This window comes from Paroedura picta, chromosome 3 (genome assembly GCF_049243985.1).
Source record: "Paroedura picta isolate Pp20150507F chromosome 3, Ppicta_v3.0, whole genome shotgun sequence".
Lineage (NCBI taxonomy): Eukaryota > Metazoa > Chordata > Lepidosauria > Squamata > Gekkonidae > Paroedura > Paroedura picta.
In genome coordinates, this window is record NC_135371.1 from 155,680,891 (window position 1) to 155,705,597 (window position 24,707).

The 24,707-nt window shown below is 46.0% G+C and overlaps 1 protein-coding gene across 1 annotated transcript; it reads left to right on the plus strand.

Moving 5' to 3' along the window:
- PA2G4 (proliferation-associated 2G4) lies at positions 1 to 24,431 on the plus strand. The gene is made up of 13 exons (XM_077328843.1): positions 1 to 275; positions 3,765 to 3,893; positions 5,452 to 5,557; positions 6,799 to 6,868; positions 9,874 to 9,966; positions 12,627 to 12,690; positions 17,900 to 17,978; positions 18,224 to 18,302; positions 18,595 to 18,728; positions 19,321 to 19,415; positions 21,477 to 21,604; positions 21,905 to 21,958; positions 22,510 to 24,431. The coding sequence occupies exons 1-13, from the start codon at positions 188 to 190 to the stop codon at positions 22,573 to 22,575; spliced, it is 1,185 nt and encodes a 394-aa protein (XP_077184958.1). The 5' UTR covers positions 1 to 187; the 3' UTR covers positions 22,576 to 24,431.
- Positions 24,432 to 24,707: the final 276 nt, after the last annotated feature.

Genomic DNA, 24,707 nt, shown 5'->3' on the forward strand with positions numbered 1-24,707 from the left:
CGAGGCTGACTCGTTTCCCCAGCGTGCCGCGCGCAAAGCCCGCGCGCTCTCTCTCTTCTCCAGCCTGTCTCGCAGTCGGTCTTCTCAGTGAGGAGGTGGCGGCGGCGGCGACAGCGACAGCCGAGGCGCGCGGGCGAAGGGGGAGGGTTTGAGCGAGGCGGCGGCGGCGGCGCGGCTGAGTCCGACCATGTCGGGCGAAGAGGAGGCGTCCGAGCTGACGATCGCGGAAGACGCGGTGGTGAACAAGTACAAGATGGGGGGAGAGATCGCCAACCGTAAGTGTGTGCGGGGCGGCCGGGGCCTGGGTGGGTGGGTGGGTGGGAGGGAGGGGGCCGTCCGTGCGGCCGCCCGCCTGCCTTCCCGCGGGGCCAGCGAGGCGACCTGTCAGGGCTTTGTGCCGCCGCCGCCGAGCAGGAGCCCTGTGAGGGCAGGTTGCCGGCGGCGGCGCGAGGGGGAGGGGAGAGGGCGGGCGGGCGGCTCGGCGCGGAGGGGGGCAGGGAGGTCTGGGGCAAGTTTCTGCCCGGCGGTGGCGGTGGGGAAGGCGGCGGCGGCGGTTCCTCAGACTCCCCTTGGGTGGTTCGGGGCTGAGGTGGCAGAAGGAATGGGCAGGCGAGGCTGGGGCGCTTGCAGACCGTCCCTGGTGCCAGGGAGGGGAGGGGAGGGGAGGCACTGCCGCTTCTTGCCCCGCCGCCAGCGCCAGTCCCCGGGGACGGGGGAGTCCTCCATTGCTCCCGGGCGAGGCGAGGCGCCCTTGGGGTCTTGGAGGAACCCCGCGCATGGCGGGCTGTTCCCGCCAGCGACTTTCCCCCTGCCTGGAAATGGAGTTTCGTCTTCCCCGTGTCCCCCGGTTGGGGAGGGGGCCCGGATTGGCTGGGGCGGAGAAAGCCCGGCGTAACTTGAAGCCCCCCCCCCTCCTCCCACCCCCCCTCCCACCCCCCCTCCCGGCCTCCGATCCGCGCTTCTTTTGTTTTTAAACGCGTGTTGGAGGGGAGGGGAGGGAGCGGTTGGTTTCGCAGGATCCCCCGGGGGAATGGAGCCGTCTTCCTCCGGGCACTGGGGAGGCACATGGTCTGCCACTTGCCATGTGCTGCTGGCGCTCTTTCTCGCTCGCTGCCTTCCGACAGCCTGGCTTCCTCCCAGGTCCTCCCTTTTGTTTAAGGTTGAATCCTGGCTCCAGAGCCGAGCACACGCTCTCCTCCGAGCGCTGGAAGAAGTTGATGATCAGGCGTGGGATCGATGGGGAGGGGAACAGGGATCCCCTTTCACAGCCTAGCCTCTACTTGCCTGCGCCTTAGGGCTGTGCATGGGTGTATGTGCGTGCTTTCCCTCTAGCAAACCGGAAAAAGAAGGCTGGGTGTATATATATAGCGCAGTTGACTTACAGGGTTGAGACGTTCCTGAGAGTGGGCAAACACACTCACCGGTCGGGTAATAAAATACCCTGGATTGTAGCATTACCTGGTAAAAGCCCAACTCAGAATCAACTTTCATTTTATTTTGAATCTACCCGTGGTGGTGTCTGGGATGATTCACCCCAGTGCATTTAAGGATAAAACTGGCCCAGTGGCCTGCTTTAAATGACCTTTGTTGGAGTGGGTGATGGAAAGGGGGGGGGGGAAGGAATTTCAGAATCTTGAAATTGTAGGGTTGCTTTAGGATTAACTTTTTACATGTAAATTTGGGATTTGACCCAGGGTAATTTCCAAGTTTTGTATCCATTCTTCCCATTCTATAGTGTGAAGAGACAAGAAACTTGGGTGCTTATCCTGGTGTGTGTGTGTATGTGTACGCACACTCTATCTATCATAAATTTAGGGCGAAACTGTAAAGTGAAAGTAAACTGTTATTTTCTTCTGAGTGGAATTGTTGAAGTAATACCATTAGGACCTAACAAAACTGCTGGTACAGAGTAATGAAGACTAAATATGTATATGGCCTTAATTTGGAATCATTTTGCTGAAGATCCAGGTGCTACTTCATCTTGTCTGCAAAGTTAATGGGATGAGGTTTGCATACAGCTGATAAAGTAACTTGGGTGGGATTTTATTCACAGGAGATAATAATAATCTGGCATTTAAACTGCACCTACCACATTAAATTAATACCACCTCATTAAGGATTAACGCCTGCCCATCGGAAGCCATACTGCAGAATAAGGTCTGAAAGCTTCTCTGGCTTGGATGACTCTCCAGCTAAAGCACTATGTAGGGAAGACACCTTAATTAGATGAAACAGAATCCTTGGTGTTTTAAATTCTATTATTGTCTTACTCTTACCATGAATTTATCTTAAGTGAAGTGATTGTTGTAAGAGTAGTAATATACACAGTTTTGGGGGTTTACAGTTAGAGACCCCTTAGTTGTGCATGGAAGTTTCAAATTGTCCCAAAAAGCCAAAGTTTAGGTTACTTTGTGGAGGGGAGGCCAACTTTGTCACTGCAGGCACAGAATTAGACCTATGGCTCCCTGGGTTCCCCCCCCCCACACACACACATGTTCAGTGTTTCTTTTTTCTTTCTTTTTTTAAAGGTTTGAGTGTTGGCATAGTGTTCTAAAAGATTAAAGTGGATTAGGATTTTTTTAGATCTTGGGTCCCTGGTAGATAGTTATCATATTGAAAAACTGCTGTAACTTGCTCTGAGCCCATGGGATTCAGCAGAGCTTAAATAGAAATTTTAGTAAATGTTAATTGTTTCATAATCCTTAGAGACAATAGGTAAAAGTATCCCAATTGGACGGTCACCAGTTTACCTGTTGGGTAAAATGTATATTAAAGAAACTGTTGATCTGATATTACAGTCTGACTTGAAACCAAGCCTCTATTAGACATTAACAGCTGGTTGATGGCCTCATCCATCTTATCTTTCTTATTTAAATAGTTTTGTAGGCTATACTGCTTGACTGACTAAAAAAAAACCTCCCCATATTCAGAATGTCTGGTTATTTCAACTTTAAACAAACTTAACCCTTTATAGAACAAAGAATACATTTTGTATCTTCTGATTTCTCTAGCACCCTGATGTTGGCTATTGGCTACAGCACATCCAAAAATAGATTTGGCTATTTGGCTACAGCACATCCAAAAATAGTTTTGTTGAGTTTTGTAAATATACAATGTTCTATTCCCTAAAGTCTGGAATGGCACGATTATAAGTACAGTTTAAACAAATAGTAAACACAGTTTGTTAAACTACAGTTGAAGGAACCTGAGGAGTAATGTTGAAGAAGTTCAGCCCAGAACTTCACTGACTCCTGATGCGGCAGTCTAGCTGACACTGATGTAAACTGTGGTCCCAATAAACTTTTGTCAAGATAGGTTTTATTTTCAGAATCCATTATACTGGCTCATTGTTACCTTCAGTTCATTCTTTACCATGTTCACTCTGAAGTAAGCCTTGTTGAATTCACTGGGATGTTTGTTCAAGGATGTATGTTTAGGATTGCATTTTTTGTGTTAATGCAGATCTGTGGCCTTCAAATAGAATGGAAAATTCAGCTAATCCAAATCTGTTTATTAAACAGACCCTTCAGAGTGTGTATAAGTGTGTAGAAAGAGAGAATATTAGGTGGTCGGTTTAGCAGGATCCCCTTCTTTAAGTCTGTAGTTGAAAACTGTCTTGGTAAAATCTGAGGTACAAAATAATTTTGTCCTACTGATCATATTTCTGGGGCACCAATATCAAGTGTTTCGGTGACTGCTTCATAGACTTGTATAATTTTATACAACTGATAAAGTGTACTAAAAATGTTTATGTTGAACTACAGGAGTCTTGCGTACCATAGTAGAAACAGCAAAATCCGGCGTGTCTGTCCTCAGTTTATGTGAGAAAGGAGATGCCATGATCATGGAAGAGACGGGCAAAATCTTTAAGAAGGAGAAAGAGATGAAGAAAGGTAATGTACAGTTTTAAAACTTTGTTTTGTAATAGACAACGTACTTTAAATAGGATTCATTATTACCACCATTCAGCTCTTCAACTTTACTTATTGCAGGCTCTTCTTAGCTGCTTTACCAGCTTGTATTCCAGAGTTGAACTAACAATTTACATTCATTCATTCATTCATTCATTCATTCATTCATTCAGAGGATTATATTTCAGAGCTCAAGGCATGCCATTTTGCCTAACTGGAATGTTTATGGAAGTCTCTTGTTTAGAGGAAGAGTCACAGAAAACACTGCTTGTAGTTCTTGGGACTCACAGCTTCTTGCAAATTTGGAAGGGGAAGATTCAGTTGTGTTTGTTCTATTTCCAACATGCCTGGTTTGATGCTGAGAATTAGATTATTCCCCCCCCTTGAGACATAGCAGAATTTTTAAAAGTTGGTTTGAAACCAAGCCTAAGTCAAGTCTGCATTATAATTTCAAAATAAGTTTGAAATAACTATTGCAATCAGACTTACCGTCTCCCTGAAAGCACAAGAAAATTGGTATTCAAATTCTTGTAGTGTGTTCTTAACTACTTAGAAGAAAACAGAAATGGAATCCAAGAATTCTTGGCTCTGGTCAGGTCCTTGGATGAAATTTGCCTTGTCATCAGTAATAGTTGGCTCAGCTGGATCTATATCAGTATTTTGAAAAGAAGAGTGCATCTTCATTTTGCATAGCAATATTACTGTTAAGTACTGTAGCTTCTTCATGTTTTACAGAGCTGATGGGCTGACTACAGTAAAATAGACAGTGCCGTTGGAGGGCCAAAGTTACTGACCCTCCAATTTTTATGATGTTTACAGCGGTAGTGAAATTCTCCGTACAATTCCGTGGAATTAAATTAAATATACATGTGTCTTTAAAATATTCTTAAAGATAAAGCTTTATGGTTGCATGGCTGGTAGGCATGGTGGCTAAAGGGCTGGTAATGAAGCTAGTTACTGTGGCATATTTTACCTGTGCAAATAGAATTTCTAATGACTAGATGTGGGGGGGGGGGGGGGTTTGGACACACATTATTCCGTAATTTTTTCAAGTAATCAGGTTGTTTTTGCCTTTTTACTGAAATGTGGGTGGGCCCTTTGGCTGCATTGGGATATTTTGAAAATTTTCTTTTGAAAAGGCAGCATATTACTGCCTGGAAAAATGGTTCATGCTCCATCATTTGTTTCAGGTCACACCTTGGGTGTCTCCCTGCGAGCACTTACCAAACCCATTTCGTTTTAAGCTAGGGAAGCTACTAAAGTTACAGGACAGGTTGGTGCAGCTGTAGTGATTCTTGTACCACTCAGCAGCGGAGGGGGAAGCATTCCAGACTGGTAGTTATGATCTCTGTCATGTGCTGAACCAGTTTAGTGTTTAAATTATGTATGGATGCTTGTGCCCCAACTCAAACAGCTTTTTTTGTAAAACAATAAAGCTTTAGAGACACATATTTCATTTGAAGTGGATATGGGTAGGTGTATAGGGCTTGTGTAAATGTGTAAATGGTATGACCTCACTACTACTCCCTTTTTTGCATAGGTATTGCCTTCCCCACAAGTATATCGGTAAATAACTGTGTCTGTCACTTCTCCCCTTTGAAGAGTGACCAGGATTACATCCTCAAAGATGGTGACTTGGTCAAAATGTAAGCATCTAAATCCATTTTCCTGGGTTGTCTCTTGACTTGCTAAATTTGCTCACAGCCATGTACGGTAAACTGTCTTAAGAGGTGTGGAGAGCTTCGTGCAGCACAGTTTGTGAGGCTCGAGGATTCTTAACAGTTCTGAGAACAGCGTCCTGTGCTTTAGGAAAGACTTCTAAGTTGCCGAAATAAACAGACATTTGAATGAATGAAAATAAAGTATTGGGCGAGAAGTACAAACTCATTCTGTCTTGCATTTCATTTTGAATAGATAGATGTGAAACAGAATATTGAGGGTGTCTTTTCCACAAAAATTTGAATCAGCATGGCACCTTAGAATGCCACCTAATCCTGTCTCAGAGACTTTGAGAGAAAGCTCTGAAGTAACTTTATTTAAGTAAAATTATATTTTTAATTTCGGCCATCTGGTTCTATTTTAGTTGGTAGCTCTTCCAACCCCCCCCCCCCCATATATCAGTTGTTTGGGTATTGGGGTTTTATTGATTTCTGTTGTTTTAATCTTACGGTTTTTGATATACTGATTTTTATATAAACACTGCCTTGAGCCCTTCAGCAGGTGAGTGGGTTATAAACTGAAATATCAAAATGTTATCAGCATATTAAACTAAAATGTGGAATCTAATTGTAGGTCTCTAATCTTTTTGTTGTGGTCCTCATTGGTGCCTAAGTGGTCTCGTCTCTGCAGCCACTGAAGCCTGTGTAGTTAGAATCCGATGTGTTAAACCAGGGGTAGTCAAACTGCGGCCCTCCAGATGTCCATGGACTACAATTCCCAGGAGCCCTTGTCAGCATTCGCCAGCGAATGCTGGCAAGGGCTCCTGGGAATTGTAGTCCATGGACATCTGGAGGGCCGCAGTTTGACTACCCCTGTGTTAAACTGTGCCTTATGCAGTGGAGCAGGACCTCCTGCAGTAGCATTTCATGTGGCATTCCCAGTCTTTTGAAGAAGTTGCGCTCTTGGTTTGCACAGGAATTTTTTAATATGCAGTTCTTAGTAAATATAACTATTCTTAGTAAATAATACAGACTTGGATCATGCTGCCCAACTTGGCAAGGTGAAGTTGTCCCTTGGCTGCTATAGCACAAACTGTTGCTCATATACAACCTATAAAGTAGATTTATAGGATTGGCCAGTTGCATGTAAAGATTTAGATGTCAGACCAACTTCCGTGCTCTTATATGATGCTTAAAACTGGTTGTTCTTCTCTTTATTTGCATTGCAGTGACCTGGGAGTCCATGTTGATGGCTTCATAGCAAATGTAGCACATAGTTTTGTCATTGATGCTTCAAAGGTAAAACTTCTGCATGTCAGGTTGAAATAAATCACATGCATACACTACTTTAAGTTAGGTCTTGGCCCATAGAAGGAGTTCATGTAAGCTGCATGCTTGAATAGAAAGTGTTTGAGAGTGACTCTTACCAGCACAAATCACATGCTAAGGGAGCTCACCCTGCTGGTGGATCTCATGATGTCACCAGGGTTTGGCCACTTTGTGACACAGGACTGGATGTGACCTTGGCCTGATCAACATGGCTTCTCTAATGTTTTTAGCTGAGTAAGAAACATTTTAGTCTTAAAGGAGAACCATTTTAAAAAGTGGAGTGAATAAACCTTTTAAAACCATTTGGTGTAGGAATAGTGTTTGGGTATTTGTTCAGTAAGCAAGTCCATTGGGTTAAATGCACATCCGAATCATTTAGATCAGCCTTTCTCAACTTTTCCACCTTGGAGTAACTCCTGAAATGTTCAGGCTTTGAGTAACCCCTGAAGTGATGCCAGTTGGCCATGCCTCCCTGCCACGCCCTCCGTTGTCTCATGTTTACAATGCATGGCATCACTAATGAAATAAAATGCTTGTTAAATAATTTAGTTGAATTTTTGTGTCTGCAGTACCTTGCAAAGCAAGTACCATGCAAAGGAGCTATTCTCTTCAGGGGAAATGACCTGTGGGATTTGGAGATCATTGTAACTTTGGGAGATCTCCAGGCACCACCAGGAGGTGTCAGTCCTAGCAAGATCTGTGAATATATTTTTCCAGGGTCAGAAATGGCTGCCAAGGCAAGGGAGAAACCTGGGAAGAAAGGAATAGTTGTGCAGGTCATGCACTGGATCCAGGTATAGTTGCTTTCAGTGAGGGATGCCAGCCTCCAGATGGGATCTGGAGGTCCCCTGGAATCACAGCTCATCTCCAGACTATGGAGATCAGTTTCCCTGGAGAAAATGGCTCCTTTGGAGTGTGGACTCTGTAGCATTGGACCCAGTCTTCTCCTGCTTGAATATCTGAATTCCTTCATTGCAACAGCCTTCCTCCAGCCATTTTCTGCTGGCGGGGCTCTGAGAGGGGGGAGATGATTAGGATCATTTTATTTATTTATCAACCCTCCTATTGGGAAGAGCCAGTGGGAGGGAGTACAGCAGATCCAGCTCTTCCCTCCCAATCCTATTTCATTGTGAGTGAATTCAGTCAGGCCACTGCAGACCGGAGAGATGAACAGAAAGCCACTCTGTCCTTCTGACTCCTCCCCAGATTACATTCTCCCCCCACCCCAACTGGAGTAACCCATCCTGCGGTTTGGAGTAACCTGGGGTTACTAGTAACCCTGATTGAGAATGACTGAATTAGGTATTTCTGGTACCACATAGTATTGGCAGATCTACATGAGCAAAAAACATCTGCCAGGCTGTTCTTCTGGGCACTTAAATAATGACTCAATCTGGATCTGCCAAATTTTCGTATCTCTTTGAGGTCATTTTCTGTAGCAGAATGCTTTATCTGTTACTCATTGCTGAGGATGTTTTTCCTAGATAGGTTTACCGTTTCTATATTTGCAAATGACGGCATTTGTTGATATTAACAGCCATACTGTTGCCAAGAATGGTAGATAACTTTATAGACCAGTCACTTCAGTGGATGCTATACATTAATGTGTAAGTGACATGTCCTATTAAATTTGTCTGAAATTGTCAGGCAATCAAAATCTAACATGAAATTCTAGATAGCGCCTTTAATTTTTTAATTTATTTGTTACATTTTTAAGCTGCTGCTCCTGGCCAGCCAGATCGCGGCAGCTAACAACAGTCAAAGATACAATAAAACAGTAAAAACATAAAACCCCACAATCCCATCCCTAACTACCATGGCTGAATCTTCCCCATTAGCCTCTCCCAGGCTACAACTTCTCTCCGGAAATGATGGTTTATCGGGAGGGCAGTGCTCCCTGAAGAGGGACAGGATCTTCCATTAGCCTGGCCTCAAGCAAATGTCTGGTGCAAGAGCTGTGTCTTAGAGCAGTGGTCCCCAACCTTTCTGAGGTTGGGGACCGGCAGGGCATCAGGGCGCGGCCGGCACTGATTCCCTCTCCCCGCCCTCCCGCAGTAAGAAGCTTCCCGAGCCGCAGGCTTGCGGCCTGGGAAGTTTTTTACTGCGGGGGGGGGCGGGGAGAGGGAGCCGCGGCCCGGCGCCATGGCCCGCAGGTTGGGGACCACTGTCTTAGAGGCCCTGTGGAACTGTAACTGCTCTGACACCGTCCTTAGCTCTTCTGGGAGCTCCATTCCCCCAGGTGGGGGCCAGGGCACAAAAGGCTCTGACTCTGGTTGAGGCCAGGTGAACTTCCCGTGGGCCTGGGACCACCAGCTTCTTCAAGCCCATAGAGTTAAGAGCCTTGCGGGGGGCATAGGGGGAAAGGTACACTGGGCCCAGACTGCATATGGCCTTAAAGATGAGCACCAAAACCTTGAGCCTGCTCCGATGTTCAACTGTAGCTGCCTCAGCACTGGCTGAGGACCCTAGCAGCCACATTCTGCACCACCTGCAACTTCTGGGTCAGGGGCAAGGGCTTGCATAGAGCGAGTTACAGAAATCCAGCCTGGAAATGACCATTGCCTGGATCACTGTGTCAAAAATAAAGCTGTTTTTGTGGTTTTGTACTCGGTATCTTTGGCAGCTAATTCCTCATATATCTCATACAATCTGGTGTTAGCAAATCATGGCCTGGACAGATGTTTTCCTGCTTGTCTATTGGGCTTCATTAGCCATGATGTGAAATAATTGAGCACTTAGGACAAAAGAAAGATCCATCTTTTAGATCCCCTTTCAATTAAAGTCAAGCAAAATAATGTATAATCCAGCAGAAATTTAGCACTTTTAACTCCCATTGACTTCTGAAGGAAAGACTTGAATACTGTATGCTGTCCCAAATTCTTCATTGCAGAGACTTTTAGGATGTCTGTTCCACCTGGCAGTGAATGTGTAACTATTAATACATAATTCCCCCCCCCCCCCCACACACCTTTCAGGAAACCCCAGTGGCAGGTCGCAAAGCTGATGTCATCAAAGCTGCTCACCTCTGTGCTGAAGCTGCCCTTCGTTTGGTCAAGCCTGGAAACCAGGTGAGAGTAGATGGCTAATCACATGGGTTTTCTTTCATCAGGTTGCTGGAGGTCGGCAAGGACCGTGACCATCTTGGCCTGAATGTAATTTTATTTATTTGATTTCTATGCCACCCTTCCACATGGCTCAGGGCAGTTTACATACAACATCACAAGGGGATACATGGAACGAATCAACATACAACATAGTCAAATACAACAATAACTATCCAACAGTTGTTCTGTTACGTGTGTTGTGTGCCTGTATAGTTTACTCTGTGAGGGGCTATTTGAGTGGGAAGCCTGTGGGTGGATGGAGGGAGAAAGCTCTCTGGTTTGAGTGAGGCCTTCTGTTGGATTGTTCTGCTGCGGCTTTTATACCGCAGAAGGTTTTAGCTACCTGACAGTGTTTGAGTTTTGATTGCAAAAAGTTGGTAGCTGTTGAGAGCACATGGCCGCCATTCATCTTTGTTTGTTTTTTCAAGAGTACTATAAAGAAGTGAGGGACCCACAGGGACTTGTGTGGGAGAGTGCCTGTGGCTCAGTGGAAGAGTGTCGGTCTGCCATGCAGCAGGTCCCAGGATCAGTCTGGCATCTCCAGTTAAAAGGACCAGGCAATAGGTGATGTGCAAGAGGGACTGAGACCATGGGGAGCTGCTGCCAGTCTGAGTAGACAGAGCTGACCTTGCTAGACCGAGGGTTTGATTCTGTTATAATAAGGCAACTTCGTGTGTTCCATGTTTATCTCGTTTCCATTGCCAGTTTCTGCTGCCTGAAAGCCCTGCTAGTTTCTCCCCTTTTGTTGCTTGCTTCTTTCCATCCCATTCACTAGCCAGTCTACCTTTCCCTGCCCTCCCTCATCTTTCGCTGTCCCTCCTTGCTCCCCCCCCCCCCCCCTCCTGCAGCATCTACTACGAATACTGTGGCTTGATTGTGTGGTGCTGGCTGACAGAGGTCAGTTTTACGGTAGGCACTTGTGGAGGCACCTCATTATCCTCTATATGCCCCTCACACATTATTTCCTCTTTCCCTCCTCCTGGCAAGCCCATATCTTCACCTTTTCCTGCTTCTTTCTCTCCTTCCCACTAAGCACCTATCTTCAGCTGTATTTATTGTTTACTGCATTTGTACCTGGCCTTTCTCCATAATGTTGACATAAAGCAGCTTACATCATTCTTTTCATTTTATCTTCAGGACAACCCCGGGAGATAGATTAGGCTGAGAGTTTTATGATTGACCCAGGGTCACCCAACAAGCTTCCATGGCAGAGTGGGGATTTCAACCAGGGACTCCCAGATCCTAGTCTGAAACTAACCACTACACCATCCTGGCTTTTGTGTGGTGGCTAATGTTGAACAATAGTCATGCCTCAGTCATGGAACTCACGTGCTATCAGGTGGTTGTTGCCAGGTCCCAGTGAGGTGTCCCTCAAACACTAAAGGTGCCCTTGAAAGGGACTTGCCCCTCTATTTGATTGACAAACCAGGGCTTGAAGGCTTGCAATGTTATTGCAGTTGCCTAACAAGAGGCACAGATGTCAGGTGCCTTCCCCTTCTCCTTTGGATCCCCCACTGAGTTCGCCTGGAGGGAGGTGGTCTTCTGTGTGTGAGTCCCCCCTATCTGGGTGCTTCTTATTATATGCTGGTTTTCTGTTGGAGGTGTGAATTTGCTTATCTCTCCCTGCATCTTTGAAATGGTAAACTTGTGTAGCCTAGATGAGACCATCTGGCTGACTTTCCCAGCCCGCTTGTCTCTTAGATATCACACCCAACTAGGCTCAAATGTTCTTTCATGGGAAGTGTCTTTGGAGGGAGGGGTGTGTGGATCCTGTGCCTATATTCCCCCAGCACAAACCCAGGGCTTTGTTGCACGCAGTTCTTCTGTTTCATGAGTTACCTTTGGCCAAGTGATCTCCTTTGGCTAAGTACCTGAGCCTTGGTATTTGTCTTGTTAGGGAATGGAAGGGGACTTGGCAGCAGCGCATGCCTAGGGTTGTGACAACAGAGCACATTTGTTTCTTTAGGCTACAGATACTGCTTCTCTTATTTGGGGGGATAACCCCCCTCTTAAGATTTCACATTTCTGTGCAAAGCTGGTACATTTAAAATTTAATCCGAGGCAGCATTTTTAATAGCGACTGTGTGAAAACTGGAATTTCAATGTATACTGTCTCTGCCATTGAGTTCATCAATCTGCATCGCACTTGTCAAGCTTATATAATAATTCACATGAACACATGAAGTTGCCCTATAGCAAATCAGACCGTTGTTCCCTCAAGGTCAATATTGTCTACTCAGCTGGTAGCAGGTCTCCAGGGTGATTCACATCTTCTGCTTGGTTCTTTCCGCTGGAGATGCCAGGGATCGAACCATTGATTTTCTACATGCCTGGCGTATGCCCTGCAACTCAACTGCGTCTCTTTCTGAATTTCAGAAGCTATTTATTTCTGTCACTTTGCTGTTTTGTATGATAATCTCCTATGTTGCTTTTCATTGAGTATTAGAGTACTTCTAATGCAGAGTAACTTTTTGTTATAGTCTTAACATTTATGGGGTCAAACACAAGACTGTTTGGTTCTCCATAATAACTGATGTGAAATCTGTTGAAGTAGAAATAGGGTTTGGTCACTGCTTTTGCTGTAGGCTATGCTCAATTTAAATGCCTGTATTTTGTCTCAACAGAACTCACAAGTGACAGATGCCTGGAACAAGATAGCTCATTCATTTAACTGCACACCAATTGAAGGTAGGGTTTAGCTGACTGATGAATGAAGTGACACACAACAGAAATAGAAGAGCATTAATCATAAGCAGTGATCCTTGACCCAGGCAGCTTGAATTATTGGAAATGTTAACTACTGAGAATGACGGCATATCAACTTTAGATGCCCAAATTTCTTTTGGTATTCTTCATGAAATTCTTCCAGATTCAAATGAGTAGCCGTGTTGGTCTGAAGTAGCACAATAAAATCAGAGTCCAGTAGCACCCTTAAGACCAACAAAGATTTATTAAAGGCATGATCTTTCCAGTGCAAGCACTCTGTGTCAGACTAAGAACTGACCATCATAACAGTAGGAGTATATAAGTTAATCCTGTTACATTAGTAAACTGTGTCACAGCATCCACACACAGCGACATAATTTCCTGTCAAACCAGCCAATCAGACCCCTCGAACCCATTTGTAGTACACAAAGACATATCAGAAATAAAACTGTAAAAGCCCGTGAGCCATGGATCACTGACCCAGTAGTAATATCAGGGCTCTCTCAGCCTCCCCTCCATCACATGGTGTCTGTTGTGGGGAGAGGAAAGGGAAGGCAGTAATATCAGGGCTCTCTCAGCCGCACCCACCTCACAGGGTGTCTGTTGTGGGGAGAGGAAAGGGAAGGCAGTGATATCAGGGCTCTCTCAGCCTCCCCTCCCTCGCAGGGTGTCTGTTGTGGGGAGAGGAAGGGAAGGCAGTAATATCAGGGCTCTCTCAGCCTCACCCACCTCACAGGGTGTCTGTTGTGGGGAGAGGAAGGGAAGGCAGTAATATCAGGGGTCTCTCAGCCTCACCCACCTCACAGAGTGTCTGTTGTGGGGAGAGGAAGGGAAGGCAGTAATATCAGGGCTCTCTCAGCCTCCCCTCCCTCTCAGGGTGTCTGTTGTGGGGAGAGGAAGGGAAGGCAGTAATATCAGGGCTCTCTCAGCCTCACCCACCTCACAGGGTGTCTGTTGTGGGGAGAGGAAGGGAAGGCAGTAATATCAGGGGTCTCTCAGCCTCACCCACCTCACAGAGTGTCTGTTGTGGGGAGAGGAAGGGAAGGCAGTGATATCAGGGCTCTCTCAGCCTCCCCTCCCTCGCAGGGTGCCTGTTGTGGGGAGAGGAAGGGAAGGCAGTAATATCAGGGCTCTCTCAGCCTCCCCTCCCTCACAGGGTGCCTGTTGTGGGGAGAGGAAGGGAAGGCAGTAATATCAGGGCTCTCTCAGCCTCCCCTCCCTCACAGGGTGCCTGTTGTGGGGAGAGGAAGGGAAGGCAGTAATATCAGGGCTCTCTCAGCCTCCCCTCCCTCGCAGGGTGCCTGTTGTGGGGAGAGGAAGGGAAGGCAGTAATATCAGGGCTCTCTCAGCCTCCCCTCCCTCACAGGGTGCCTGTTGTGGGGAGAGGAAGGGAAGGCAGTAATATCAGGGCTCTCTCAGCCTCCCCTCCCTCGCAGGGTGCCTGTTGTGGGGAGAGGAAGGGAAGGCAGTAATATCAGGGCTCTCTCAGCCTCCCCTCCCTCACAGGGTGTCTGTTGTGGGGAGAGGAAGGGAAGGCAGTAATATCAGGGCTCTCTCAGCCTCCCTCACAGGGTGTCTGTTGTGGGGAGAGGAAGGGAAGGCAGTAATATCAGGGCTCTCTCAGCCTCCCCTCCCTCGCAGGGTGCCTGTTGATGGGAGAGGAAGGGAAGGCAGTAATATCAGGGCTCTCTCAGCCTCCCCTCCCTCGCAGGGTGCCTGTTGTGGGGAGAGGAAGGGAAGGCAGTGATATCAGGGCTCTCTCAGCCTCCCCTCCCTCGCAGGGTGCCTGTTGTGGGGAGAGGAAGGGAAGGCAGTAATATCAGGGCTCTCTCAGCCTCCCCTCCCTCACAGGGTGTCTGTTGTGGGGAGAGGAAGGGAAGGCAGTAATATCAGGGCTCTCTCAGCCTCCCTCACAGGGTGTCTGTTGTGGGGAGAGGAAGGGAAGGCAGTAATATCAGGGCTCTCTCAGCCTCCCCTCCCTCGCAGGGTGCCTGTTGATGGGAGAGGAAGGGAAGGCAGTAATATCAGGGCTCTCTCAGCCTCCCCTCCCTCGCAGGGTGCCTGTTGTGGGGAGAGGAAGGGAAGGCAGTGATATCAGGGCTCTCTCAGCCTCCCCTCCCTCGCAGGGTGCCTGTTGTGGGGAGAGGAAAGGGAAGGCAGGAATATCAGGGCTCTCTCAGCCTCCCCTCCCTCACAGGGGGTCTGTTGTGGGGAGAGGAAGGGAAGGCAGTAATATCAGGGCTCTCTCAGCCTCCCTCACAGGGTGTCTGTTGTGGGGAGAGGAAGGGAAGGCAGTAATATCAGGGCTCTCTCAGCCTCCCCTCCCTCGCAGGGTGCCTGTTGATGGGAGAGGAAGGGAAGGCAGTAATATCAGGGCTCTCTCAGCCTCCCCTCCCTCGCAGGGTGCCTGTTGTGGGGAGAGGAAGGGAAGGCAGTGATATCAGGGCTCTCTCAGCCTCCCCTCCCTCGCAGGGTGCCTGTTGTGGGGAGAGGAAAGGGAAGGCAGGAATATCAGGGCTCTCTCAGCCTCCCCTCCCTCACAGGGGGTCTGTTGTGGGGAGAGGAAGGGAAGGCAGTAATATCAGGGCTCTCTCAGCCTCCCTCACAGGGTGTCTGTTGTGGGGAGAGGAAGGGAAGGCAGTAATATCAGGGCTCTCTCAGCCTCCCCTCCCTCGCAGGGTGCCTGTTGATGGGAGAGGAAGGGAAGGCAGTAATATCAGGGCTCTCTCAGCCTCCCCTCCCTCGCAGGGTGCCTGTTGTGGGGAGAGGAAGGGAAGGCAGTGATATCAGGGCTCTCTCAGCCTCCCCTCCCTCGCAGGGTGCCTGTTGTGGGGAGAGGAAAGGGAAGGCAGGAATATCAGGGCTCTCTCAGCCTCCCCTCCCTCACAGGGGGTCTGTTGTGGGGAGAGGAAGGGAAGGCAGTAATATCAGGGCTCTCTCAGCCTCCCTCACAGGGTGTCTGTTGTGGGGAGAGGAAGGGAAGGCAGTAATATCAGGGCTCTCTCAGCCTCCCCTCCCTCGCAGGGTGCCTGTTGTGGGGAGAGGAAGGGAAGGCAGTGATATCAGGGCTCTCTCAGCCTCCCCTCCCTCGCAGGGTGCCTGTTGTGGGGAGAGGAAAGGGAAGGCAGGAATATTAGGGCTCTCTCAGCCTCCCCTCCCTCGCAGGGTGCCTGTTGTGGGGAGAGGAAGGGAAGGCAGTGATATCAGGGCTCTCTCAGCCTCCCCTCCCTCGCAGGGTGCCTGTTGTGGGGAGAGGAAAGGGAAGGCAGGAATATTAGGGCTCTCTCAGCCTCCCCTCCCTCGCAGGGTGCCTGTTGTGGGGAGAGGAAGGGAAGGCAGTGATATCAGGGCTCTCTCAGCCTCCCCTCCCTCGCAGGGTGCCTGTTGTGGGGAGAGGAAAGGGAAGGCAGGAATATCAGGACTCTCTCAGCCTCCCCTCCCTCACAGGGTGTCTGTCGTGGGGAGAGGAAAAGGAAGGTGATTGTAAGCTGCTTACAAGCAAAAGGGATCATGGGAATCTATTTTGGCATGAGTTCTGTAGTGTTGATGTCAACATGCAAGAAATGTGCTCTTTTGGTGATGTGAATGTTTCCCAAAATGTGTTTAGCCTCCAGTCAAACTGTCACATGTATGCTCATTGGACTGCCCTGTCAACCCACTGCAAAAAAACTGCCGTTTCAAGGCTGAGCTCTTGTACCAATGCGATGCCTTTTAGGCTTGATATTTTACTTTCTGTAGAGGAAGAATGTAACAATACAGTGTAGAGTTGGCTGCTGTGCTGTTAAGTGAATGTAAGCAGCTAGTGTTTTGGAAACATGCAAGTGCTATAATCTTCCAGTCACTGACAGCAGCATAAGAACTCAGCTGACAAGACTAAACGGGAGTCTTTCCTTCTTGGATCAAAGCTTTTCTTGCTGCATGAGTAGTTGTCCTCCCTCAAGTAGAAAGGTGTTGATTCATTGCTCCTGGCTTGCGATTCAGGGGGCTGGTGGGAAATGGCTTCCCTGGGGTTGGGGGTTGACTCTTAAGATGGAAACCTGCTGTAGAGCAAAAGGGATATTTAACAGTGTGCAGAACTGGACTGTGCCATGGAAGGTGGTATGGGAAGGAGAATAAATAGCCGGGAAAACCTTCAGTCAAGATGAGGGTCTCCTTATCGACATTCAAGAACACCTGGCATAGTGACAGTGACTGCAAGGCATCCTTGCACACAATGGTTAGACTCTCAATTTCAGTCTTAATAAGCTTTTTAGAAAGGTCCTTTCAGTTTTAAGTCCAGCGGGCTGCTTGCAGGCCCTTTTTCTGACTAGTCATTGTCTGGCTCTTGGGGAATTCCAAACGACTTAATTGCAATTCATTTATACCTCTGAAGAAATATATGTGGCTCCTACAAGCCTGTCAGTGGTGGGAGTTGAAGAATGCTTGCATTATGTTCTCTACCGTGTCTTTTCTCCTTGGATTTAGAGGCATGCAGCAGAGTTGGGGGTTAGCCTAATACAACTAGCCCTCTGCTGCACAGCTTTTTTTGGTGTGTGTGAATGATACTCTTGGAGCTCATTTACATGTTGCGCTTTTAGATATGTATATTTTTATGCTTTTGATTGATGCATCGAACTGTTTCGGGGCCTGAGAGTGGCCTGCAAAAAGAAGTGGGAGAAGTAAGAGGGTAAACTGAGATAGGGGGCTCTAGGAGGCTTGATGACAAATTTAGGTTTGCCTCTGCATAGTTTTTAATGAGCATGAAGTACTAAGAAGTACTGAGTTAAATATGTGACCCAGCACTTTCCCAAAGCTATTGCAATAATGTTTGTTTAGAAGTAGCCTTCATAAGAATCTGAGTTGTCTACTGAAGTGTAAAGATGAGTGCTGAAGCGAACCTCAGTTGCTGTAATATTCCATTTCCTTTCATTATTCAAATAGTCTTGATGTTGTGGTTTCTTTCTGCTTATGCTGAACCTTTTGGCAAAGGGCAAGATTTTCTTGGATGCTTTAGGATGCTTTGGGTTGATCCTGCGTTGAGCAGGGGGTTGGACTAGATGGCCTGTATGGCCCCTTCCAACTCTATGATTCTATGAAGATTTTTTAAAAATTGGCTTTTATGTGTGTGCTACAGACTTCTTGGAATGTTAGCAAGAAGTCATTCTGCGGCCCTTTGTGGTGAAAATGCTAACAGATGTCCTTATCTTGGCAGGGATGCTGTCCCACCAGCTAAAGCAGCACGTGATAGATGGTGAGAAGACCATCATCCAAAACCCCACAGACCAGCAAAGGTATGTGTCTCTTGTTCAGGGTTCCTGCCAGGTTGACCAGAGAGGAGTCAGAATGGCATGAAGTTTTGTTGGCTAGTAAAGTATTTGCTAATAATTTATTGGTGTGTTATGAAGGGCACAGATATTGGTTGCAAAGACGAACTAGAAGCCATGGCTGTGAATTAGCTAGCTTCATGTAGGCTCCTATGTAGCTTCCAGGTGGATAAGGATTTCCGCTTCATTTGTCTGTACTTGTTCCTGTCTAGGAAGGACCATGAAAAAGCTGAGTTTGAAGTCCATGAAGTTTATGCCATCGATGTTCTCATCAGCACTGGGGAAGGAAAAGTAAGTGTTCTTTCTTTGTGGGTGTTCTGTAAGCATGTGGCGTGCAAGGCACGCAATCCGACCTGAACCCCTAGCGAGCACATTAGCGTCCTGACTAGGTCACGTCATGTAATTACCGGGTCACTTTTGGTCTGTGAGACTAAGTCTCCAAAATGAGCCAGTCGTTCTTTGTATGCCAGAACTGTCCAGTGAGAGGGAGTAAACTTCCCTATCACTTGCATGACTTCCATTTGTGTGAGTAAACCTTGAAACGGTGATGGTGGTGGTCTTAAATGGTCTTGTATGTCTTTAGGCCAAGGATGCTGGGCAGAGAACTACCATTTACAAAAGGGACCCTTCCAAGCAGTATGGCTTGAAAATGAAAACTTCCCGTGCCTTTTTCAGTGAGGTGGAGAGACGATTTGATGCTATGCCATTCACTCTCAGGTATTCTCATCTCTTTTCTCTCTGAACATCTGGGGCATTTGCTAGGAGGGATCTTTGCTGAAACAGCTCGTACCATTGCAGCGGTGTCCGCTATGTGCATTTTACGGGAAAGTGGATGTTCCTAAAACTATGGGCAGATTGCTGGCCCTGTTTTATCATCAGTTCTGCATATACTGTGAATTCAGGAAGTCACAATTTTGTACCAAGACTGTATAAATAGTGCATATTGTGCACACCCACATGTGTCGGTTTGTATAATAGTTGTAGCTGGGGAGAGGGGGTGGGAAGCTGTGCAAACTTTCTTCCTTGACCACTGGAAATCATACCCATCCACCCTTTTGAAATTCCACACATTCAAGCTATGTTTCCAGGTGAGAGTAGGGGGGAAGAGAGAACACTGAGATATTGAGGAAGATGGACATGTTTTTTGTACTATGTTTTATCCCATCCTTTTTACACCTACATAAAATATGCAGCCCTGTCACAGGACCCTGCCAGTCAGATATTGTAGTGGGCCAGCAAGCAACTTGAAAATGTTGAAAAGCCTAGATTTTAGTGTCTTGTTCTTAGTATCTTGTTCTGTTCCTTGCAGGGCATTTGAAGATGAAAAGAAGGCCAGGATGGGAGTAGTAGAATGCGCCAAACATGAGCTGCTCCAGCCGTTTAATGTCCTCTATGAGAAGGAAGGTGAGTCCCTGTGACTGAATATCAGAGCAGTTTTTATCCTAGTAGTTCCAGGGAATAGTTTCTGAATGCTATTTTACCATTGTCAAGAAGCATTAATACACTTTCTCGTTGGCCCAATCTATTCCTTGGTTACAGAGGCTCTTAACTGGTTGAATCTCAGAACAGAATGTGTGGTAGTAGTCTGTTGACGTAATTAATTCTGTACAGCTTTTTAGTATGAAATAATTTACAATATATTAAAAATCCAGTTGTAATAGAGATAATAGCTGTGTGTTTGTATGTTCAGTGAAGTGCAGATGCCTGCACAAAACACTATATTGCATACAAGTACAATGTAATGGGGTTAGCTGTGCTGCTGAGAACTTGGCGGTCCTGTAGCGAGTGGTGAGTGCATCTTTTAACGTGGGCAAGCGTAGGGTGAGACGGACTCATTCCTGATCTTGCATCGGGCTTTGGTGCCGTTTGAAAGGCGCAAGACTTGACACCGAGTGATCGTTATAATGTTGGGCTATGAACTGGGAGATCCGGATTCAAATTCCCACTCTGCCACTGAAGCTTGCTGGGTGACCTTGGGCCAGTTGTTACGTACCAGCCTACCTCGAAAGGCTGTTGAGGAGATGAAATGGAGCTGAGGAGATGTAAGCCGTTTTGTGTCCCTTTTAAGGAGAAAGGTGGGATATAAATGTATATAAATCAATTAAACGGTTTCGAGTTCCTGTAAAGCTTAGCTCAATGTCAGAGAAGAAAGAGTGCATGGTCCCAGTGAGAGTGGTAGGCTGGATGGCTATCAGGGTTGGCTTTAAATGTGCAGTGATACAGGAAAAGAGTGTCCATCTTGCTTCTCATTGATGAGAGCCTGTACAGTTGCGCTGCCTTAAAGCACTTAGATGGGCTGAAGCAAGATCAAGAGGGAGGGCAGCGTCTCTCTCTGCTGAACGTAGATTGCAAAATCTTTGCTACAGCACTGGCAGAAAGATGAAGAAAATGTATAGCAAATCTAATTCACATCGATCAAGCAGGCTTTGTACCAAAGAGGTATTTGAAAGATAAAATATGCTTTATAATAGATGCATTTGAATTTGTGAACAAGAAGAAAGGAAAGTAAAACGTTTTTATTTTTGGATGCTCAGAAAGTGTTTGACCATTTAATATGGCCTTTTTTTAAAATTGTACTTCAAAGTGTCCCTGAATTCTGGAACTGGACTCAACAAGCAAAGATTTTAATAGGAGATTAACAGAAACAGTATAGAAAAGGGAATATATCAGGAATGTCCTGTGTCACCTCTACTATTTATTGTGGCGTTAAAGACTTTAGCTATAACGATCAGACAAGATACAAGGTTGAATGGAATAAAAGTGGATGATATAGAATTTAAAATGAAATAAGATTCAGATATTGTGGTTCAAATCATGGATCCCCTTCTTGGAGCAAATTTGTCATGCAAAGCCATTTCACTTTGCTTTTACTTTGTGTGCTGCTTCTTTTCATGTGTGTTTTGCTCATGTTCCGGAACCTTTAAGGCCATCCATGGTCTGGGCCCTGTATATCTGAGGAACTGTCTGTCTCTTTCTTTATGCCCCTTGTAGGGCTTTCTGCTCTGGTGCTTCCTGGCCCTCAGGAGATGAGCCTGGCCTTGATTAGGACCAGGATCTTTTTGATCCTGGCCCCAACCTGGTGGAATGAGCTCCGGAAGAGCTGAGGGCGCTGACGGAGCCTGTACTGTTCTGCAGGGCCTGCAAGACGGAGTGCTTTCACCAGGCATTTGGTTGAGGCTAGGTTATGGAAGATTGAGGGTCCCTCCTTAGGATGCTCTGAACATCTAGGGCAGGCAGTCCCCCCTCTCCCGAGGTGGACTGGCAGTGGGTGCGGGGCATTCGATTGGGGGAAGGGGGATGGAATGCCACCTGGAAATTTTATTATATTACCAATGTTTTATCAGGGGGATTTATTGTGAACCGCCACAAGCTGACGGTGCAGGAGTGGCAGTCAATAAATATAAAAATAAAATAAAATGTCTCTTTGTTTGCCTAATACATTCATATGTTGTTGATCTTTTCCAGGAGAGTTTGTTGCTCAGTTTAAGTTTACGGTGCTTTTAATGCCCAACGGCCCCATGAGGTTAACCAGTGGACCCTTTGAGCCTGAAATCTACAAATCTGAATTTGAGGTGCAAGATGCAGACCTGAAGGTCAGTGCAATTATGAGGATTCTATGCATTTTGTGTATGCTCCTGTAGTGGTTAGCCACTTCCACCTCTCCTCTCCCCCCCCCAGTCTGTGAGGTTCCCCTGTCAAGTCACTTTCTATAAAGAGGTGAACACTGAAGTAGCTGTTGGCTCCAAAAATGTGTAACTCAGCTCTGTGTGAGGCCAAGTGTGGATCCCAGTGTGTGCCAAGTATTCTAGGACTGGCTGGGTTCTGTTAGGGCTGGCAGTTCAGACTGCATTCTAGGTATGTCTCATTTCTTGATGTTTGTCTTCTTTTTTTAGGCACTCCTACAGAGTTCGGCAAGCCGTAAGGCCCAGAAAAAGAAGAAAAAGAAGGTAATTGGATGTGGGGTGTGAGGCAATCAGGCAATCAGGCATGAAGTCAGAGGGACCGTAAATTATTCATGCCTTGTGCATCTCGAAACAGGTTGTGATTCTTGGATATGGGCTTTGAAGATGTGCTGTATAAGCCTTCATTGGTCCAAATAGCCTCTAGGACAAGATCATTTCATGCATAGGTGATGAATCTATCACTTGATACATTGGCAGGGGGCCAAATGGAGAAGATTTAACACGCTCGGGTTCTGGAATCTTTGCTCCAAATTTGTGTGGAGTTACACTGGTGAGACTTTAAGAGACACACTGATCTACAAAGATTTTAGCAGCCCATTAGCAGAAAGAATATAACTTTCTGACCACAGAGTAGGTTTGGGATTCCATTGGATAATGTCACCCTTTTAAAATTCATAGTAACTAAAGGTTATTGAGTTAGGCCTAAAAAGACTCAGATGTTTCACAAGTTATTTTTTTTTCTTCTGAAGTGCTAAAGTGCTTAACCAGAGTTTCCGATCCCTAAGGAAGGTTACTGAATTCCTTTATTTCTCTAGGCCTCTAAGAATGCTGAGAACGCCACAACAGGAGAAACAGCAGAAGAGAATGAAACCGGCGACTGACTCCGGCTTCCTTTGCCTGGCACCTGATTCTTTCTCTCATATGCCCTCTCCCAAAACAAGAGAAACAAATATCCCTTAATGGCTGTTTGTCTCATAGGACCAAATGACAAACAGCCTGGACTTCCCACAGAACGCAACCAGCAGTGACTGACTTTGCCACTGAGGGAGGAGTCTCTTGGCCACTTCAGAATACTTTTAAAAGTATTAAATAATAAAATCAGGAGGAAAAACTAGTCTATATCCAATCTTTCTAACATTTGATACTACTTGTGTTCATTAGAGGTGGACGAATGCCATTTTGAGCAAGAGAGCGAGCTTTCCTGTAGCTCTTTCTCCTCCCATTTCCATTTCTCTCTTTTGTTTACAGGTACTTTGATTCATCTGAAAATTCTTTAGGCAACTTTCCCCACAACTACCTAAACTGGTGAAATCCATCTTGGATTTAGAATTGTGTTACTGGCAGTTATTATAACTTGCAAGCCTCCCTGCTATTCGGAACCTCAGTCATTTCTTCCCAGCTTAAATCTTTGGAAAACACCCCCCCCCCCCAAAAAAAAAACACACACACAGCAACAACAACAACAACACAAACACATCTTGTTTGTGTCTTTAACATTGGTACAAAATTGCTATAAGATCATTTTTCTGTTAGTGTCACTGTTGTTTTCAGACGTTTTAACTTCTTTTTTAATCCCTTTGTGTGGCTTTCTGGCTTTTGATTCTCATTCTAGTGCACATGATATGCTGCTTGGAAGACCCTTCCCAGGACCCAAAGGCAATAAAACTGACACCAACAGGAGCCTACCAGCTCTTGGTTGAAGCTTCCTGAGACACACAAGGGAGCTGTTCCTTTGCTTTCACCTGTCCCGCATGCACTTGCTTTCCAAGTTCTGAAACCTGTTGCTGTCCTAACATGGTGTGAGCAGGATTTTTCAGAGGAATTTCCTTTCTACAGCTTTTCTAAGTGAATGAGTGAAACGCTACAGAAGTGGTCGGACCTGGAATAGACTCCGTTGTGGGGATCTCTTTTTTTATAGTATGTCTTTTTAAAATTGTCCCGCTGAATTGTATACGATTGTGTGGGTTTTTTCTATCTTTTTCCAAATCGGGTCCTGCAAAGGCACTTATTGTAGCTGAGTGGAAAGATGTATGTCTGTAAAACTGCCCTGTTTGGAGATGGAGCACTTTTGTGCTCTGGCAGGCAAAAATCCTCCTTGACCAATATATCTGGAGTTAAAATATATATATATATATATATCGTTACTACCAAAGTTTAAATCCACTAAAAGAAATTAAAAATCTTTTTGTTTTCTGACCTACTTTTCCATCACTCTTTGTAAACTTTTCTGTTTTAATTTCTAATCTCTGTTGCTCTTTTAGAAGGGTTGCTTTCAGTGCTGAGTCTGGGAGGCAAAGTGGGGGCGTATGCCAGATAGGTTGATTCACTGAAAAATGGTGGAGGATCATGCACATTGCACAAGACCTGCAATTAACTGCCAGTTTAGTTTTAAACAACTCCCAATTGTTAACCTTGAACTTAAGGGAGAAAAGGGGAGGGTGGGGGAAGACATAAGGAGACCTTGTTCCTAACAAGGGACATTTTAGCATTTATAAGTGATACATTTTCTTATCGCCCTTCCATAAAGGAAAGGCTGAGTTCAGCCACCTTGATCAGTTTATAAACCACTAAGACTTGTGGGCGGTTTATTTAATTTTCTATCTTTATTTGGAATTTTAAGGTAATTGTATCTCTTGGTTTAAAAAAAAATGGCAGTTGGAAATTTTGGAACAAAATTCCCGCAAACTGTTCTGTAATTTGATTTTTCCAAATAAAATTGATTAGTGACACCTCTGGACAGATGAATGGTTCTGCTGTGTTGAAGGGGAGTGGGTGGAGGGATCTGAAGGTCTTGGCACATTTTTACAGTGAGCATGGTATGCATGAAGAAATCTCTACATGTCTTATGCATTTAAGAGTCAGAATGACGGAGGATTACAAATATCCTTTCCTAACTACTGTTTTGGGCCCACAACTTGCTGGAAGTCTCCAAAAGTGCTACTTTTCTGCTTAGTCCTTCATATGACCTTCATGATGAAGTATTCTATGTATTTAGTGGAAAATACCTGTTCAT

Excerpts from the sequence above, each read along its gene's own strand:
- PA2G4 (XM_077328843.1), top strand. The coding sequence starts at position 188 with ATGTCGGGCGAAGAGGAGGCGTCCGAGCTGACGATCGCGGAAGACGCG. Across the intron at positions 21,605-21,904 it reads TGCAAGATGCAGACCTGAAG|GCACTCCTACAGAGTTCGGC; the intron begins GTCAGTGCAATT and ends TTCTTTTTTTAG. Across the intron at positions 21,959-22,509 it reads AGAAAAAGAAGAAAAAGAAG|GCCTCTAAGAATGCTGAGAA; the intron begins GTAATTGGATGT and ends TTATTTCTCTAG.